This window comes from Filicampus tigris, chromosome 16, assembly GCF_054856515.1.
Source record: "Filicampus tigris isolate MCC_2025a chromosome 16, RoL_Ftig_1.0, whole genome shotgun sequence".
Lineage (NCBI taxonomy): Eukaryota > Metazoa > Chordata > Actinopteri > Syngnathiformes > Syngnathidae > Filicampus > Filicampus tigris.
In genome coordinates this window covers 2,690,435-2,710,007 of record NC_141232.1, presented here as the reverse complement: position 1 = coordinate 2,710,007, position 19,573 = coordinate 2,690,435, and the positions used below count along the sequence as shown (strand labels likewise).

General features: G+C 45.1%; 3 protein-coding genes across 5 annotated transcripts; all 3 read right to left on the bottom strand.

Annotated features, from left to right (window-relative positions):
• Positions 1-142: 142 nt before the first annotated feature.
• nucb1 (nucleobindin 1) lies at positions 143-5,373 on the bottom strand. 3 transcript variants are annotated; one of them, XM_086056409.1, is made up of 12 exons: positions 5,246-5,373; positions 4,501-4,621; positions 4,203-4,443; positions 3,977-4,080; positions 3,506-3,691; positions 3,341-3,431; positions 3,211-3,269; positions 3,016-3,108; positions 2,836-2,925; positions 1,887-2,057; positions 1,699-1,810; positions 143-1,134 (listed from the first exon to the last, which is right to left on the bottom strand). In XM_086056409.1, the coding sequence occupies exons 2-12, from the start codon at positions 4,615-4,617 to the stop codon at positions 1,040-1,042; spliced, it is 1,359 nt and encodes a 452-aa protein (XP_085912535.1). In that variant the 5' UTR covers positions 4,618-4,621; positions 5,246-5,373; the 3' UTR covers positions 143-1,039. The 3 variants fall into 3 exon arrangements, with proteins under 3 accessions (XP_085912535.1, XP_085912537.1, XP_085912536.1); XM_086056411.1 differs by having other exon boundaries at positions 143-1,131; XM_086056410.1 differs by having other exon boundaries at positions 4,501-4,624; positions 5,246-5,353.
• Positions 5,374-5,759: 386 nt separating this feature from the next.
• ccndx (cyclin Dx) lies at positions 5,760-9,139 on the bottom strand. Its single transcript, XM_086056063.1, has 4 exons — positions 8,769-9,139; positions 7,247-7,462; positions 6,548-6,850; positions 5,760-6,361 (listed from the first exon to the last, which is right to left on the bottom strand). Exons 1-4 carry the CDS (start codon positions 9,021-9,023, stop codon positions 6,224-6,226), a joined length of 912 nt encoding a protein of 303 aa, XP_085912189.1. The 5' UTR covers positions 9,024-9,139; the 3' UTR covers positions 5,760-6,223.
• A 3,306-nt stretch (positions 9,140-12,445) lies between these two features.
• tbc1d17 (TBC1 domain family, member 17) lies at positions 12,446-19,045 on the bottom strand. Its single transcript, XM_086055840.1, has 17 exons — positions 18,892-19,045; positions 18,018-18,113; positions 17,875-17,952; positions 17,696-17,807; positions 17,143-17,326; positions 16,942-17,053; positions 16,295-16,465; positions 15,946-16,071; positions 15,735-15,838; positions 15,520-15,614; positions 15,111-15,227; positions 14,557-14,657; positions 14,183-14,282; positions 14,000-14,097; positions 13,203-13,319; positions 13,047-13,133; positions 12,446-12,946 (listed from the first exon to the last, which is right to left on the bottom strand). The coding sequence occupies exons 1-17, from the start codon at positions 18,916-18,918 to the stop codon at positions 12,812-12,814; spliced, it is 1,860 nt and encodes a 619-aa protein (XP_085911966.1). The 5' UTR covers positions 18,919-19,045; the 3' UTR covers positions 12,446-12,811.
• Between the last annotated feature and the right edge of the window lie 528 nt (positions 19,046-19,573).

The following is a 19,573-nucleotide window of genomic DNA, read 5'->3' as shown; positions in this document are numbered from 1 at the left end:
CCGTGCACCTGACCGCTTCCTGTCACGTCCCTCCCCGCATCGCCATCACCTGAGATGATGACGTCAACAACAAGCCAACTAATTTCCATTGGCATTTCCATTCAAAAATAACATTCAATAAAACCAAGTAATTCAGCGCATGTTGGACATAAATTAAGACTTTATTTAAAATTACAGAAACCAGGAATAAAACAAAAGCATTTTAATCTCACCACAGCAAAAGAACACTTACGATAGCTTCAGTTCAATTCTTCATGTTGTGGGGGTTGCACGACTTTACACTTTTTTTTAGGTCGACACCAACGTGATGAAAGTCGAGTTGACTAGTCGTAGATGACGCCATTCATACTTTCTCAGTACAGTAATATTTAATCCAAAAAACTCGAGAAGAATTTATTGTATTAGTTATATCGATTTCAAAGTTTCATGCCTACACTTCATCAACAACGAGGACAGCGTGAGATGTAGGTATTATTTTTGCCCACTGGAGGTCGCCATCCGAGAAAATGTTAATTAAAGGCAATTTCCTGGGTATAGCTTTAGCCACCCTGGTGTTCAGTGACGGTGTCAAGGCCTGCTACAACTGACTGTGATGATGAAACAAGCCGAACTTCTAGAGCAGGCGGAGCAAAAGTCTATGTGGAGTCTTCAAGCAGAAGATCTTCCGTATGCGGAGGAGCAGTGTTGACGGCCATAATGCGTATCAAACCGCTCCAATGTCAATTACATGGCCGTGGGCAAGGGCTTAGAAAAAGTAATGGCTAAATCGAATTTTTTTTCTTTTCTTTAAATGACTTTTGGGACACTCTGCATAAAATAAGTTAAATCAAACACAACACACTCACCAGTTGCAGCTAGCGACTCTGGATCCTCCTCCTCAGGCCAAAACCTCGGAATTAGCAACTAGTTGACGACGTAATCGAAACGTCATTGTGGACTAGTCAAGTCGACTAGTCTGTACAACCCCGAATATATATCTGTGCACATCAAAGGAGTGTGAGTGTGTGTTCATGTGTGTGCGTGTGCGTGTGCGTGTTGTTCAAGTGTGTGCAGGCAGGTTCTGCGGCGGTTCGGCGGGCAGATTATTCCGCACTTGGGCATCGTCAACATTTTCCACGACAGCAACTTTTCCTGCTGAGACAAAATGAGACTTACTAGACAACCTAAGAGTGACATTCAAACAAAACCCTGAAACACTTCTTTTCCTTAAAGTAAATAGAAATCATATTTACCGGGGTGAAACTGTCGCCATTGCAAAACCTCCCTCAACAGTAAAGGCAAAATCTGCTTTCACACAGCATGTCAAAATGTACTCGAAGGTGAATTTTGACTAGTGCTTCCGATGCTTATTTTATTTTTACATATCTTAATGTTTATTGTGTTATTTTTTCCTGCATCATATGACTATTCTTTTTTTATTTCTATATCGTCTTATTTTATCTAATTCGTTTTGAATCAGGAATTCGGACTACAGCCATTAGAATTTTGTATTTTTTGTATATCATGTATTCAACTACTTGTTACACTATTTTTTATTTAGTATTCATCATTTATTTCCGTTAGAGTTCTTTTGTTATTATAATTCTATTTTCTATATTTCATTTCTATATTTATGTATTTATATTTTTTCCCCAACTAGGGGAAGTATGACGTCTTTGTGTTTTGACTGCCTTCACCATTGTAGTGTCGCGTACTCACCTTTATCTTCTTGGTGTGGAGGCTGAAACTGAAGTTTTCCTTGAGGGCCGGCGGGTGGCTGTCCGTCGGCTGCCGGCTGCTCCTTCTGCCTATGCGACATCTCCAGCACGGCCTGGAACGACCACATTCTAGTTCACGCTGGCGATGATTGAAGGGAAGGCCGGAGGCTGTCATGCCAGCCAAGGTACCTGCTGGTACTCCCTCCTCTGGGCCTCCAGGGCTTTTCCTCGCTCTTTCAGCAGCTCCTGCTCCTGCCGCAGCGTGTCCGCCCTCCTCTTCAGCTCCTCTTCCTTGTCACGGAGCTCCACCTCAAAGCGCTGCAGCTCCTCCTCGGTGTACGCCGGTTTGGCGTCCAGAGTCTGGACACCCAAAAGCGGAGACATTATGGACAATGTACTTTCTAATAGAGATAGACCAATGTGTTTTTATCAAGGCCGATACCTGATACCGATTATTAGTAGTCAAGGAGGCCTATAACCGACATTAGGGACCGATATTCATTTTCACTAAAAAGGAAAATATTGTAGTCATATTAAAAATAAAAAAAACTCTGAACCTTGTTTAAATAAATACTTCCTTGAAGTTAACGCTGTTTAAATTATTTATTATCGGCCATCAGATTTTTAAAAAAAAAGGCTGATACCGATATTCGTCAAAATACTGAATATCGGCGCCGATAATCGGTCCATCCCTACTTTCTAATGTCCTGTATACGGAGCCAGATGCAGTAGTGCCTTGAGATACAAAGGTTCATTTGTTGCGTGAGCACAGCCTTAATTCAAAACGCAGGCTTCACAAATCATTCTTTCGCCACTGAACTTAATAGAAAGAAAATAGCATTCTTGTAGTTTATAAAAAAAAAAAAATCATACACTCATATCATAATTAAACAGAATGCAAATAATTAAATGGCATGTGCATCTTGATATTTGAATGGGCATTAAGCTGTTTGGTACTTTTGTAAGAAAGTTAATGCGGTCTGGTTAAATACAAGAAAATGAGTAATTCTCTGAGTTTATTGACAATCTGCTGCTTGTTGTGAAGCAGAAAAAATGTTGGTTCAGGAACAGCTTGTATCTTGAGAAACGCCAAAGCCGTGTCACCCGTAAGTCGAGGTGCCACTGTACATCCGCTTACCTCCCATTCTTTGGGGGTGTTGAACTCCTTCTTCTCGGTGGACTTGAGGAACTCGTCCAGGCTGACCAGTCGATCTTTGTTGGCGTCCACCTTGAGGGGAAGGCAACAGCGTTGACAGCGATGACAAAACAAAATGGCGACATTTGATAGGCCGCCCACATGACGGGAGACGAGACTCACGTTTTTCATGACGTGCTCCCTCATCCTCAGCCGCTCCTCCTCCATCTCCATCATGTCGTCCTCCTCGTTCTTGGGGTCGTACACTTTCTCCAGCTGGGAGAACACGTCGTTGCGTCGCATAAAGCATCGAGCATGAATTTTGGTCAGAAAAATCCCTTTCGCAATTTTTAACCCACTCAAATTAGGCTGCCGCACCTCTTTGGTGAAAAGCGCCTCCAGCTCCTGCTCGTCCAGAACGCCGTCCTCGTTGGTGTCTAACCGAGTCAAGAGCGAAAAAGACGCGGTGAAGTCACAGATAGGCAGACGCAGACGAGGTCTCACTCACCGTGCAACTTGAAGAAGGTCTTGGGGTTGAACTCTTTGGGGTCCAGTCTGTCGGTCTCCTCCCAGACTTCCCTCAGCTGAGCCACGCTGCCCTGAGGAGCAGGAAGCCGAGAGATGAAGCACTTCCTGTTTGAAAAGGAACAAATGAATGGAGCAAGGTCCCTACGGGAGCGTTGACTTTGGGGTGCTGTCGATGTTTGTCCTTGAGCTCCTGCATGCGCTGCTCCTCCTTTTCCCGCTTCTCCTGGTCCAGACCCTTCAGGTACTCGCGCCTCTCGTGCTCCTTCAGCATCTCGTAGCGCTTGAATTCCTCGTGCCGCTCTGCGTCGTAGTTCTCCAGGTCTTTGGTGGCCTATGGACATGAAGGCAAGTAGAAAAAGCCTGATAACTGCCATCTTGCACAATAGGAAAAAAAACAACAATTAGAAATAATCCACAAGGTCAGAAAAGATGGAGTGGAGGAGGAAGGGTACCAACACTGCTTGAAAGGCTTAGTATGAGTCGTACACATATTCACAGTTTGGCATTCACCTATCAGTGAATTATTTAATTACTCAGTTGGGCTCGGCGCTGGGGTCCAATGTACGTGCCTGGAGCGACTCTGTGGTACTATAAACATGGGCTTCACAACTCTCACCGTGGAGATGAGCAGCTCCAGGTCTTTGGCCTCAAAGGCATTCTGGTTGTGTGGGTCCAGATGTTCAAACTGCTTGAGCAGGGAGGCATGATCCATCTGCAGACCTGAAAAGCAGTCATTCCACTCAGATGTCTCGTGCACTCTAACATGGATGGAAAGCTGGATCATTCTTTTACACCTCTAAGGTATCTCACATTTTTCATTCAACTAAATTAGTTGGACTCACTCTGTGTGTTGGTGCTGTCTAGCTTGGCCTTGAGCAGCATCCTGAGCCGCGACACCTCCTGCCGCTTCAGCTCGTCCAGACGCGTCCTGACGTTGTGGCTGACCAGGTCCAGCTCTTTACTCAGGCGGCCGTTCTTGATGTCCTCCGTGTTGGCCGTCTGCAGCTTCTCACGGAAGTGAGGGTCCGTCTCCAGGACCTCGATCACCTCGCGGAGGTATCGGTCGTAGTACAGACCCGTGTCCTGGCAAACAAAACGTGTCAGATACGGAGCAAATCATCGATGGGGCAAAATCCATACCATGCTCTCCACTTGTTCTTGATCTTTGACGTCCTGGTGGACCTCTTTGCGGTCGATGGGCACTGACCACGCAGAGACGACGAGAAGCAGCAGCACCCAGGCACCTACCAACTTCATCCTCCTGCTTCCAACGTAGTGAAAGTTAAATTCAAGCTCATTTTTAGTACTTCTGAATGACAAACAATGGCCCAAGTATTGACTGGTAGTGTACATGCGCACACACAAACACGTACAGTAGTCACTAATACGTATAGCTAATTAAATGTCCACAGGAATTACACGCAAATGCTTGGCGACTGGTGATCATATTATTCGCCGAATTCCCACACAAATCATGCTTAACTAATCAAACGACACTTTCATCGATTCCAAAGTGTGGCGACTTAGTATAACAAAACACGTCGCTAATATCGACTTTCACCATCGGAGTTCGGTTCATGCTTATCCGCTTCGGCAAGAATAGCGGAGACCAAATTATGAAGCACAAGTAGTAGTGCCGTTATGTGGCGTGCTATCTAGTTTAAGAAGAAAGCTAATATTGTGAATATGAAGTATCTTTTTAATACAATGTTAGACGGAATTGAAGCAACAAGATAGCCGGCTAGCTGTAGTGCAACGACACAAACGAGAAGCAACGCGAACAACTAGATACGTGCCTCTTATTTATGTGCCGATAGCTCATAATAGACATCACATAACCGTGAGTATATAAAAATTATAATTATGTAAATAATCGGTTTTTTACCGCAGGTAGCCTTTTGGCCGAGCTCCAGGAAGCAAAAAAAATAAAAATAAAAATCACTGTCCGGTTAGTAGCGGATGCACTGACGTCATCAACATGCGAGGCCAGATCGGGTGGTGCATTCAAAGAGCAATGGAAATAGTAGGAACTTTTGAAGTTTTGCGGCTAGTGTGTCTTTACAGTTAATTTAGCTCAAGGTGTTTTCTTTCACACACCAACAACATTCATAGTAAGCTTCATACAAATAACAATCGAACTATGTTGTAATCAATCCACTATCAATTGATATACATTCATGACAAAAAAGTCTACTTATGCTGTTTAATGTTTTTTACTGCTATTTTTAATTGCCAAATCACAATTACCTTTTAAATCGCTATTAATTAACTGTTATAATTTAGTTTTTTTCCAGTAGTTTCAAGTTTACTTCAACAGCACTGTGTGTAGCTGTGGTTGTTTTTTAAGTGCTCTGAAAATAAAGTTCATTAGAGTTTATTTAAGGGTTTTTTTTCCATCAACGAATGAATATCAACAATACATTTAAATTACAATTATTCGGCATCGTCTTTAAGCATGGTTGATGCAAAGTTCGTTCAAATGGCTTTAATTGTTTCCAAAAATAGATTTCTTAATTTAATTGGTTCATTCAGTACACTAAAAACAACAAGTATGGCATATTGAATAAATTAACATTAAAGGTAAACAATTGCACATGATAAATAAATAAATGGTATAAATATGCAAGGAACATACATACAACGAGCCTACAATAAAATTAATAGAAATAGATACAATATGGCACAAGGAACACATTAAAAAAGTCTGACAAATAAATAATGGAAAAAATAAATTAACAGCACAATTACTTCATCCCTTGAGTACATAAAAATATGCTATGTGAAGGTCATAATTTATATCAGTTTGACTGATGACGACAACATTTGATTGGTCCGCACTTGCAATTTGGCCGTCGACTGGGTTTTAAAAATCGATTTCTCTCATATCGGTGGGCGTGCCGGCTCTTTCGTCCTCCATCTCATCGCCTTTGTCCACCGGTCCGCTGCTGAGGCGCTGCCGGAGGGCGCGCTCGATCATCTCGCTGTAGTACTGCAGCGCCACCTGATATTCCAAACACACAAAGTCCATCACAACAACAGTTCTCAAATTTAGATTGAAGAACTTTCAACTTGGGGCTCCGCAAAATTGTATGCAGCCATGTTGTTTGCATTTGTTTTTACTTTGTTGGTTATTGTATCTATCACATATTTTTCGGGGGGTGGGGGGGAGCCTGTGGCCGCCACTCACCAGGTCAGCCTGGCACAGCTCTGCCAGCGTCAAGCTGAGCAGGTGGAGCCGAGCGCGCCCCCTGTCGCCCAGGCCCCGCAAAGCGCAGTTGAGCGAGGCGGCGGCCACCAGGGAGGGCGGCGCCCCCAGGAAGCGCGAGTCGCACACGCACATGGCTGCCAGCGTGTCGCTGTGTCGCCTCAAGGTGGCGCTGTCCCCCTCGCTTCTCTCCTCAAGCGAGGCCAGAAAGTGTGGCAAGAAGTCCTGAGGCGTCACGGCCGCCGTGTCCCAGCGCAGGGTGGCCAGGACCACACGCTCCATTTCCTGTTGGGGCGGTGCAAGAGGATTAGGTATTGGGTGCATTTATGTTGCATTTTATTTCATATTTGATACAGAGCAGTGAGGCCTGACTGGAATGAATCAAACATTTGAGTGGCTGATGACGCACGCATGATTTGAGTTCTGCCTAGCAACAAGCGGCAAATTCTGCCTAGTAACAAGTGGCAGGGCAGAGTCAATTAAATCCAAACAAGTCAATCAAACAGAATATTATTTATTATACTTTTTATATGATATTCATTTTAAACTTCAAATAAATATTGCATTATACTAATTTCTATCCTTATTATATTTACACCTTTTTGTGTATGCAAGCCTGCAGTAAAGGTCAGGGTAATTAGAGGAAAAGTGAAGTGCATCATGGGTAATGGAGTGTCTCACCCGAAGGTTGGCGGGCAGGAAGTTGTATTCGGCGGCGGCGCAGAGGGCGTCCGAGGTGATGTTGTCACACTCGCTCAGCTTGGAGGCGATAAGCACGCAGGCCGCTGCCAGGCAGTACGGCGAGACGGGCGTGGACAACGTGGCCGACAGGAACCTGTCCATCAGGGAGACGGACAGCGGGAACACGGCCTCGTCGCAGCCGCAATCGCAGCACACCTGAGCGCCGAGAAAAAAAATGTGTAAAACGAGGGAATGTGATGATATGTGAAGCCGGGGTTGCGACATGAAGATTTGAGCGGGGCGGCATGAGGACACATAAGGAGAATCTCTGACACTTGGATTTTAGCCTGTTTTACTGCTGCTGCTGCTCGTCTCTCTTGTTGAGAAGACGGGACACGAGGAGAGAAGAAGAGGGGCTATACAGTAAGCAGAGACGCTGCAACAAGGCAGGGGACCCAAGTCATTGCCTCGGACCACTGAGCCGAAGGGGATCCCGCCAGACGGCTAACATTGGCCGCCAATGACAAATGACTATTTTAGATACACCAATGATAATGTGCAGGGAATCTGCCTATAGGACGGGACCCCTTTTTGAGAAGTTATCGGCTGGTGGCTAGTAGGGGTCCTCGAGAGACGGCTGGTATTGGTACGTTCCAACGGCATAACTGGAAACCTCCGTAGACACTGCAGTGACACGTCAGGATTTGTCAATCTCCCGAACGTGGCCCAAAAACGGACAACAACATGAAGCAAACTTGTCACTCAGTTGTCAGCAATTCAGATTTGTTTGTTTTCTTCACTTGGTTGTATTTTTGTCATTCTGAAAAATGTTTGCATCTCAGTTTCTTTAATATATGTGACAAACGTGTTTTCAGCGCCAGTGGTTACATTGCGTTGTTCATTTCATGTTGTTGCTGTCGGCCGGAATCCTCGCATCTCCAAAATCACTTTTCAGGACATCAAATAACAACATTTTGGTCGAATTGACAAACACCTTAAGTTGGTATCATGGCTTACGTTACAATCATGTACAATTGAGCACTGAACTCAACACCACCCCAAAATCATGTTCGATTGCTTATTTAATGTGCTAAACAATTGCTAATTCATCACAAAAAGCCTTTAATACATCACAAAAGCAAACGACTGGTTCATTTCCCCCAAACTCTTTTCCAAAGGTTGGAGAGCCATGAGTGCAATAAATAAAATGATGCGCTGACTGTGCAAGAGGCAGAAATGAATCTGTATCAGTTCCGTCTGCACAAAAGCATTACAGCGATCCATTTTTAAGAAAACAGCTTTACTCAGATGTATCTAACGAACCTCACTCTGTATTGCCTTCCAGACTTTCAGTCTTGAGGCGACATAATGCAGCAAGGAAAGAGACGATTCAAAAAGGGTAAAAAATAAATAAATAAGAGAAGACGCGTTGTGGACAGACCAATACAGAGTATTTGGACCTCGACAGCGACGGCGACGGTATGCGTGAGCTGACTTGAGGAGAGACGTTTTGACGTTATACCTCCAGCGTCCACTTGGCCAGCTCCTCCCGTCTTTCGGGTTCCTGATGGATGAGACGAACGTAGAGCTGCGAGGGCGCGTATCGTTCCTCCACGTGAAGCAGCCTCTGGATCACACGCCTCCCCGACACCGACGGGTCCCAGGCGGCTCGCAGCTGACCCCCGGGTGCCCCCGTCACTCTCTTGCCGCCCTGATCCCGGTAGTCCTCTTCTGTTTCCTCGCACCACAGCGACACACCTCTGTCGTCCGTCTGCATGATGGTGACGAAAAAAAAAAGTGCTGGCTGAAAAAAAAAAAAAAAGTCAAGAGTGAAGCGGGAGAAAAATCTTGGCTTCCTTTTATACGCGCCAGGAAGAAAGAGAGCCTGAAAGAGGGCGGGCACCTCTGGCCGGTGACATCAACTGCGAGGAAGACAATTGCCTCAACAGGTGGGCCGGCGAGCGGGGGGGGGGGGGGGGGGGGCGGAGCACCGCCGGCGGCACAGACAAGAGAAGGAGTGGCGGGGCGACAGCTTGGGATCGACGGTGAAAAGGGAGAAGAAAAAGGTCATCTCCACCCTCTGACAATGGGAATGGATGACAATAGCCGCGCGGTGTTTGTTTACAACTCCAACGTGGACCAGGGAGGGTTCCAAGGGGGGCACCCAAGTGACAATTTACTAGTTAGAGACCCCCGCAACTTGGGATATTACACAATTATTTTTTAACATCACTAAATGGCAAGGAAAGCTACGGGCCATTTCATTAGGTACTGCCTCCAATAAGATGAGATGAGGTCATGTTAATGTTTGATTGACACTCAACATGTACTCAACTCAACTTTATCGAAAGAGCAATTTTAAGAAACAAAGTTGCATAAAACGTACAAGGAACATAAAGACAACAACCCTAACCAAACAACAATGAATCATAATAAGAATAATATGCATCATGAGAGCCGTTCCTAATTTTGAGCTCATGTTGACAAAGAAGGTAAACAAAGAAAAAAAAATGTTGACCAGTGTAATTAATAGGAAACAATTTATTAATTATATCATGTATTCATTATAAGTATTATAATATGCGATTATTAATTGATCTATTGCAGATATTTTTATTTTTCAATAAATTAGGCATTTGAAGATATTTCGTAGACTTTAATTTTCTTTTATTGCCATGTTACATATACATTTGACCATTTTATAAAAACAATAATGATATAAAATTAGTGTTTGAAAGTTTATTTGTGCACAAATAATCCAAAAGTTGAGACAGACGGACTGCCACAATTACATCATACATTCATCGAAATCCATTTGGATAAATACATTTCATTTTCACATTTCACATATATACATTTTAGATAAAGTTAAATAAAGTTTCGTTTTGGTGATCGGAATCTATTACCGTATATTTCTAAGTACATACAGTAAACATATTTCTATGTATTTGCCACACGGGGTTGCTACAAATCGCTCATTATACTACACATTTGTTTAAACTCCAAATCTAAACGCCGGAATAAATTAATTGTACAAAGGCTTAGTAAAAAGCACAAGTTGTAAAAGTGAAACAAGAGTTAGAAAAAGAGTTGATATTGATCATAATCAATATTGATACGTCCCATTAGGTCTCAATGTGCTGTAATAAAAGTCCTGCGATGACATTTAAAGGGACATTTCCATCAAAGTTGGCCTCATTGTCAAAGCGCCCGAGGAGCCCCTCCGCACTCCCCCTCCCTGATGGAGGCTTGTGGCAATCTGCTGCTGTTTAAAGAGCCGTGATGGAGGTATGTGCAACAGACAGTGGAGCCTCGGGTCAATGAGCCGTATTGTCTCCCTTTACAAATCAGTGTCAGACGCCAGGCCCCGGCCTTCTCTGCCTTCTGCCTCGCACGCTCTCAGCGTATGGACACGCACTTGTCGCACGCTCCTCAAGCGTTCCCCCGAGACCCCCCGGGGGCTCTCACAATTGAGGCTTGCAGCTTGTATTTGACACACCGCATGGCTACAGGTGGCATTCAGCGGCCGCGCACGGGCTCACCTTTCAGACGGGACGGGCAAGACTTGATTGGAGATGGCCATCAATAATTCAGTCACCCTCGTCAATAATTCACATCAATCCGCCACTTTGACTGGAATCGCACTCAAGTTTGCACAAACAACAACACAAATGCAATGGACGTTCTCAAAGTTTGTCATGTTTTAAAAATCTATTTGGAATATGATACATTTTTGCTCAAACTTCCATCCTGGTGAAAATTGATGTTTTTTTTTGGGGGGGGGGTGGATACCAAAGTCAATCCTTACCTTTGGAAAGTTAGAAAATGTGAGCTCCCAATGCCAGGTTTACCAACGAACACGAAATGTGACGGACAAAAAAGTCTCAAGGACACATGGCCAAAACTGAACAGGAAGTCAGCCATGTTGGTTTGAAGCAGCCCTTGGAAAAAGCTGTTGGGACCTTAGCGGTAAAACGACTCAAAAACTCTTGGATGTGATAACATGGCGTACCTAATGAAGTAAGTTGGTAAACATTGGTGCCATGTGTGTTGTGTCTTAACTTGTGGACTGGTTAAACTTTGACCTACCCCCCTTTGACACGCAAACACACACCAGCAGCAGCAGCAGCAGGTGTCTGTGTGCGAGTTGAATGGCGGCAGTGAAAAAGGATGTCTGTTCTCCAGTGTTGCGGCAAATGAGCTGGAAAATGAGGGGCGGGGTGCCGCGCCCCCTTCTCAGGACCCGCCGCTGCCCCCCTTCGGGCCCTCCGCCCGCTTTTGAATACAGCTGCCACGTATGAATTTAGCAGGCCGCTTAAACAGGCCCGCGATCTGTCACCGGGTTTCCCCTGGGCAACGACCCCCCCCCCCAACCCAAAATCACCTCCGCCACCCCGGACTGACCCCACTTGACTGGCGCATGGAGGCCCCCTCATCCAAAGTCAATCTGTTTTGAAAGCACTTTAAAGGCCGCAGCCTTGTCCACAGCTTTAAGCCTCATTTTGTCCCGATGACGCTGACGGGATTACACGCTCAATTCATTTTGTCTGAAGTCAGACTTTATTCACAACTTACTTCTTGTTACGTACAAGTTAAGCCCTCGTCGATCGGACATCATAATCCACTAAGCAGGAGATTTTAATGCACTCTCACTTGGTGGGTGAAAAAGTGCATAGAAATTTTGAATGAATCTTGTAGATTTGTCTGATTTATCGACGTTATTTATTATATACATTTTGAGTGAACGACTGAAGCGTTATGACAGATTACTCTTAACTGATAGGACGTTAAATAATAAATATATAAAATACCAAATTAAAACTATATAAAACTTAAATAATGAAATATTCCATTCAAATGTACTATTCATACATCATTTTCAAAATAAAATGATCTGAACAAATTAAAATGATACATGCAGCATATAAAATGAAATGCACACTTTTTGGCCTTCTACAAATTATCCCTGAACTACTTGAAATTTGCAGTCGGAATCACCTCTAGACGCCCGTTAAAAATAAAGGCGGCCTATGGACGGGTATTATTTTTTTTCCCCAGAAAAAAAGGCCAATGACGGATGACGAACGGGTACCCAAGCTGCAGACGGATGACGAATAACCAACGATCCATTTCTAGTAGAATGCCCAGCTCTGATATTTTCCATAGCTGACTTTTGTACACTTATTGAAAAAGACAAAGTGATGCTTCATTATCCTTTTATTTGGTACTAATGAGCAGATGGAAACAGTACAAAGGTTAAAAGATGACCATGTTGCATAGGGCTGCCTGTCAGGGACACACACGACACAAAAAAACACCCTTCATTTCATTCCCTTTTTTGTTTTGTTTTTAGTTGGGTGGCTGCGGGTGAAAAACAACTTAGTGTAAAATGTAAAAAGAGAGCAGCATCAATCAAGAGGAGGAAAAGGGGGAGGAGGATCGCAGTGACGGCCTTCATGTCGCCCCCTGCTGGGGACACATTGTATTACAGCCTCCTCTCCGGCTTACAGTTAATATACCTTTTCATCACGCATAAATATCTTCATGTCAGCTGGTTGGGTTTATTTAGGGCGTGGCTTGTGATTGGCCGGTGGAAGGCCGCGTGTCGCCGCACTCAAAGTCGGGGCTGTCGTCATCGGAGGAGGAGGAGCTGGACGGCACGTACGCACCCAAAACCTCCTGGACCTTTAGAGGCAAATCCTGGAATTGGGGTTGGGGAGGGGGTCCAGTCATAAAGATATGTGTGAGAGTGTGCGTGGTAATGTAAGACTCAGTGGGTTTGTGTGCTTGTGGTTCTCACCTTGCATTGGAGCAGCTGTAGGTAGATGGCCTCTGCTCCTCGCAGAGTGCTCTGTAGGTCCAACTTCATGGTCAGCTCGTTAATGTGCTGTGTGTTACAAAGACCAGGGTGAGGATGAGGACTCTGCGACTCCTCATCACGCACATACGCTCAAACCTTGAGAATAGTGTTGAAGTCGTGGTCCGAACCAATCAGCTCGCCTCTCTGCGACTCCAGGATGGCGCAAGCGATCACAAGGTGGAAGTTGGGGCAGGGGAGACGAGTCCACAGAACCTGAGCGACAACACACCAGAACGCACAAAACCGCAGCAATTTGAAAAAAAAATTCAGCCCCTGAAGCCAGTTTCATGCAGCGACATGACGTTTGGCAGACGTGTCTATCATAAGTAGACGAACAACAACAAAAAAAAGTCTCAACAAGCTATGCCTGAAAATACACAAAGTCTGCCAATTTGGTTCCAAGCGGACATTTTAGAGTCAAAGCACCTCGCCACTCCCAGATTAAAAAACAAATTAGCCCCAAAGCCAGTTTGATTTTAGCAACAGAAAATTTGGTAGACATGTCTTTCATGAGTAGAGCCACCCAAAAAATCTTACCAAGCCATGCCTGAAAAGACACGAGGAGTCTGGCATTTTCATTTATGACTGATATTTTAGGGTCACCGCACCACATCACTCACAAAAACAAAAAAGCACCTCACCAATTTTCACTGAGCAACATGTCTTGTGTAGACCCACAAAAAAGTCTCAAGAAGTCGTGACTGAAAAGACACCTGCTACTTCGCTTTGAAGCGATCACTTGCGGGTAACTTGGATCATTTCCAGGGTTTCTTCCCAGATGAAACACTTTTGATGCATTTTGCGCGGTGAAAATTGAGTTGACGTGCACTCATCAGCCAAAACATTCGACACACCTGCACAATCCACCGTGTAGCGTCTTAAACGGAGCTCACCTCCCACAATATAAGGATGTCCTCGAAGGAGAACTCCCTCTTGAACCAGATGAGCAGCCAGCGGAAACAGAAGCAAAGCGAGCCGCTGTCTTGGGAGTCTGACAGACAAAAACAAACAAACAAACAAATAAAACAGCTGGTCTTCTGTTTTGACAGTTCCACTACTGATCCGGTTGATCTTACCGAGAAAGTCGCAGAGCTCCGGGTCCAGAGCTTTCAGCAGGACGCTGAGCTGAAGGAGCTGCTGCTTCATGGCCTCCTGGGACTCCTCAAAGTTGTGGTGCTAAGGAGCAGACAACAAGGCTCGCAATTCATCTGCAATGTTTAGAAGGAGCAGGAAAGGGGGGAGGAGGAGGAAGACAACATGACGGGAAGGAGGTAGAGCAGAAAAAGAGGGAGGAGGTGAGAAGGAGAGGAGAAGCAAAAGGAGCAGGATGAGAGAAAGAACAAGAGGGGGAAGGACGGAGAAAATGGAGGAGAGGGAGAGTTAGGAGGAGAGAAAGATGAGGAGGAGGAGGAGGAGGAGGAGCAGGCATGTATGCGTGTAGTCTTCTGACCACCATCTCCATGAATCCAGTGAGGCACCAGAAGGACTCCACTTCGTTCTGCGTGACGAATAGCAGAGGAGACAGCAGGTCGCTCATGCCCTGCACGTAGCCTGTGCACGAAACGCAAAAAAAAAACCCACAATCGGCAGCATCAGCAACATCAGCTTGTTGAAATGTTAACTCATTCAATGCCAAGAAACACTTCCAATCAAAACATTCAGTGCCAAGTTTGAGTTATGTCGTTTGATTTTTTTTTACTGCGTTTGAAATTGGTCTAATGCACCTGCTTGAAATTTAATGCGCTTGAGCAGTGGTAATGAGCCAAACTGCCAGCAGAGGGTAGCGGTGCACCATTTTAGATGGAAAATGCCACCTGTTTGCCAACAGTTTACAGTGGGAGAGGGGCCCTGACTTCACTGTCATGGCAGCCGTGGCGACAGTCATCAGACAATTTATTCAGAGGCCTTGTGTCCCTCAACGCATGTTTGGTGCCGATTTCAAATCTCTCAAAATGTCTGTCATCGAATGAGTTGAAAGCAAGCCGCTGACGTTTGTTCAGTCACCCAGGTCGAAGTTGTACATGCAGTAAGTCATCAGCACGTCGTGGAGCAGCGCCAGGCCGGGGTTGTCGTTGCCCGAGAAAAACGTGTTGTGTCGGTCGGTCCTGTTCACGTCACGCTCTGCCAACAAACACATACACACACACACACACACACACACACATACGCTGACATACAGGAGGAAGGAAATTAACACTGTGACCCGGCATTTCAGAACCTCATAGCAACTGAGATGGATGGGCCATGATTTGGGGGTGCTCTGCTACAGTAGAAACCCTGACACTGATTGTCAACCAGTCCAGAATTGAACAATGGATGCGATAAACATTGAGTAACACCAAGTGTTGCTAATTAGAACAACTTGTAGAGGGCGCTTGGAAAAAACCTCGGCTCGCGCACCGTGTCGACTAACCGATCAGATTGCGGTAGCCCCTGAGGAGCGAGTTCCTCATCTCCTGCTCCTCGCTGACCGACTTCCACTGCATCTTCATCCGGAAGTACTCGTCTCTGCACGCACACAAAGCAGAAGGCTACCATCTTGTGATCTGAACAGTGACATATACACTGGACCCCCCCGCCCCCCCCCCCCAACACACACACAAATCCAAACTGTCATTGAGAACTGACGTCTTGAGGCGTAAGATCTCCTCTCGTTGGCTGTGGGTGCTGCTCCACGGGTAAAAGCCCAGCAAGAACTTCCACACTTCCTTCCTAAGGGTTGGTGTGATGCCCTGCGACGGTACACACACACGTCACGTTAAGAAGAAAAAAAAAAAAAAAAAAAAAAAAAAAAAAAAAAGTCGTTTATTTCATCGGGATGATTATCGCGTCCGCTTACCCCCCGGAAGACCAGTTCTTTGACACGCTCAGGGTCCTTGACGCGCCCCTCGGGGTCCAGAAAGACCTCCCACTCATCCAGAGGGCGCCCCCTGCTGACGACCGGCTTGGGCCCGAGCTCCACCCCCTGCGGGGAAAAAAAAAAGAGGCTCACATGTCATGTTGGAGGATTATTTCTAGTTGCTGTGTGTACAGTACAAATTTTTTATTTTATTTTATTTTTTTAGTTGTATCAGAGATGGGATTACGGTAAACATTTTTCTCTCGCCCATCAGGTTTTCATGATAATAATATAAAAACAATAATATGATATGCGAGACGGTGGTCAGGATGGAAGCTGTCCCTCTTACGCATGTGATGAGCTCAAAGCCGGGCTCCTCGTCCAGTTGCGGGGCCGAGCTGGGATTGCGGCCGTTGCGCGGATGTAGCGGCGAGTCGGGCGGCCGCAAGGCATCCCTGAAGAAGTTGGTGACCTTGGAGAAGCCGCCGAAGGTCGTTGCATACGGATCGTGGATGAATCTCTGGGGAACATGAAGCATTTATTTTCCATTCGTACATCAGAGTAGTAACTTCAATTAGGGCTGGGCGATAAATCCATTGAACTGTTAAATTGATTTTTGGGAGGGTCGCATAGATATTTAAAAAATATTTTTTTTCTCCCTTTTGAGAAAAAAAAAGATTTTTTTTTAGGAGGAATAAAATCGCCCAGGGCTAGCTCCAACTATAAATAAAAAATCCCAGATTTCACACTTAATAGCGAATTTGTGAAGAAATTGAGACGAGATGAACGTTATTTCAGTATATATATATATATACTTTTTAAAAAGTTGCTGAGGGAAATGATCCAATTTTACTTGATTTTGTCCGTACATTCTTACTGACTTTCTACTAAGATATTTTTGACAAATGGTGACTAGCATACAACTACATGCTCTTGCACAACATTGCCGAATGTACATAATGAACCTGCGTATTAGCAAAACAAATCAGATCTTACCGACACAAGATCGGCGCCTCCGTCGTCAAAAAGGTGCAGCTTGTCAAAGGACTGCGAAAGCGCGCCAGGATCTTGCGGGTACGCCAGGAAAAGACGCCCATCCACCGGTGACCTGATGATGATATCACCCCCCCCCCAAAAAAAACCATGTGATATCCTTCATCCAACCACGTGACATTGAGTGAGTGAGTCCCCGCTTACTGGTCCAGGACAATGTAGTGGCTGAGCGCACGCAGGAGCTCGCGACTGCCTCCTCGGTGGAAGTGCAAAGGAGGCAGCGGGTGGCCCCCCCTGCTGGTCAACACCAGAAAGTTGCGGCCCAGGGAGAAGCGGGCCCTGCGCAGCGAGTAGAGCTCCGACAGCGGCAGCGAGAATGACCACTGACCTGCACGACAAATAGTCCATCACATTAACATCGCTCCGCCCCCACGCTGAGTTTCTCATGACTTGATAGTTTGGTTGGGGAAGATCCAGAGCCACTTTCAAGCGATTACAGTCATCTCTCGCAAGGCATAGGGACCATGTACACAGATCCACTAGATTAATTGACAATGTGTAACTCACCAAATTGGTGATGAAGTGCTGCCTCCATCAGTGAAAATAAATATAATCGTTGTAGGTGCTTGGTTTGTAGAGGAGGTATGGTTACATTTTTAAGATACCTGGCCACTGTTTTAAATGGCGGTAAAAAAAAACAAACCAAAAAAACCCCATAATATGTCTCCTGTAATATTCAAAGTGTTTTAAGCGACACCTGTCTCTCGGACGGGGACATGCTCCCGATCTTTTTTCACTGTGCTGATGACCGCCCAGTCTGGCTCGTAGCCGGGGTCAAACTTGGTGTCCTCCTCGCCTCCGTCGCCATCCTGATTGGCAAGATTCACACTGTTAAATCCTATCATTTGGATGCTGTTATAGTCATATGAAGCCCACCTTTTTCGAGTAAAGCACAGCAGGTGCGCAGCGGCCAGCGTCCTCCAGCGGACTCCACTCTAACGCCGGCACGCCAGCCTGAAAAAACAAACAACATCTAAACTTCTTCATCACGCCACGGCAACAACAACAGATTTCCTTACCCGTTCCACAATGCGTATGAAACCTGGGATGCTGGTGTCCTGGTTACTCCTCTTGGCGTTAGTGTGCAGGTACACGCCCTCCTTCTCAAATATTAGCTGAGGAAACAAGACAAGAGCTTCACAACTCATTCGGTACAATACAACTTTATTTATATGGCGCAAGTCACAACTACTGCAACAAAGCACGTTACGTAGCAATAATACAACAACAAAGACAGTGAAAGCAGTAAATTAAAACACAAATGACGGTGTACCGTGAGATTTTTCTAACGCAAAATATGTATCTTGGCTCAACAAAGCTTAAGAAACACTGCTCTAAATTGTACAAAATAATTCACAGTATGGAAATAACATGATTGCCTTCGTGGTGACTGCGGAATCCGAGCTAAATCACAATAATGTAATACGAAAAGTTAGCTGTATTGTAATAAAGTTCCTCAAAAGTAAACTTCGGTTTACCTAAATTGCATATTGATCATGACATTTGCCGAATACTTCATATTTTTCTTTTGATTCCAAAAGTAAACGACATGTCTCACCTTGACGACAAGTGTTTGGTCACGTAAACGCATCATGTGATCTGCGGGCGGCAGGTCTGACAATTTACGTCATATCTCGTCTCGTGACGAATGAGCTTTATGCGTGTCAACATCAAAGTTCAAAGACAACCACCAGGTCAAGTCACTCGGTGTATTTTTGTACGTTATAAACGCCGCTTATTTTCTTCTCTTAACTGAACACACCGCGGTTAGCTAGCTAACACGTCGACAAAATGAGCTAACACGCAACAACGAGCGCCCACGTTCAACAGTGACACTTTTTTCTTTTAATCTTCGGAGCGTTAGAAAAGGACGAGAGAAAGTCGTGCCGGTACCTTGTAATCATCACCGTTTTGCTCCATCCTTGAAACGATAATCGTGGGGTTAGTAGTCCAGTCTCTCCAACCCTGGTTTTCCCAAAACAAATGTTACGTCACGCTTCCTGTTTCCACCAATCCCACCCCCTCGGACAACGTCATCAACTGAGCCAATAACAAGCAGTGTATAACAAACCTCTGCTCTCCCCAAATATATCTTCATTATTTGGTTATGTACGATGGTTTTGCCCTAATACATGTGTAATGTACACTGATATTATTGATGAGTCGGATCTCTATCTTGTACATGGTCTTCCACGTTATTTTAGATCTGTTCGATAACGTTCCACTTTATTTTTGCCAAAACGAAGGAGACTTCAATCAAACTTTTAAATCACGTTGACATGGGTGCAAGACGTGAATTGGTGCGCGTGGCTGGGGACGGTACAGAGCACACATGCAACGTTTCACCTAAATGTATTAATATTTTCATTATTATTATTTGAGCTCATGCACCTTAATACTGTCTTTCGTATCAGTTTATTATTACTCACTTCCAGGTTCGTCAATGCGCAGGAGACTGCTCGAACGTTTAAAGCAAGTGATGTGAAGGAAGAAGCTGATTGGTGGGTTGGGCAGGAGGCGTACGGGCAACGCGGAAGTAGCGCGAGAACGAGCCCGCCCCAAAGACCCCTGTCAC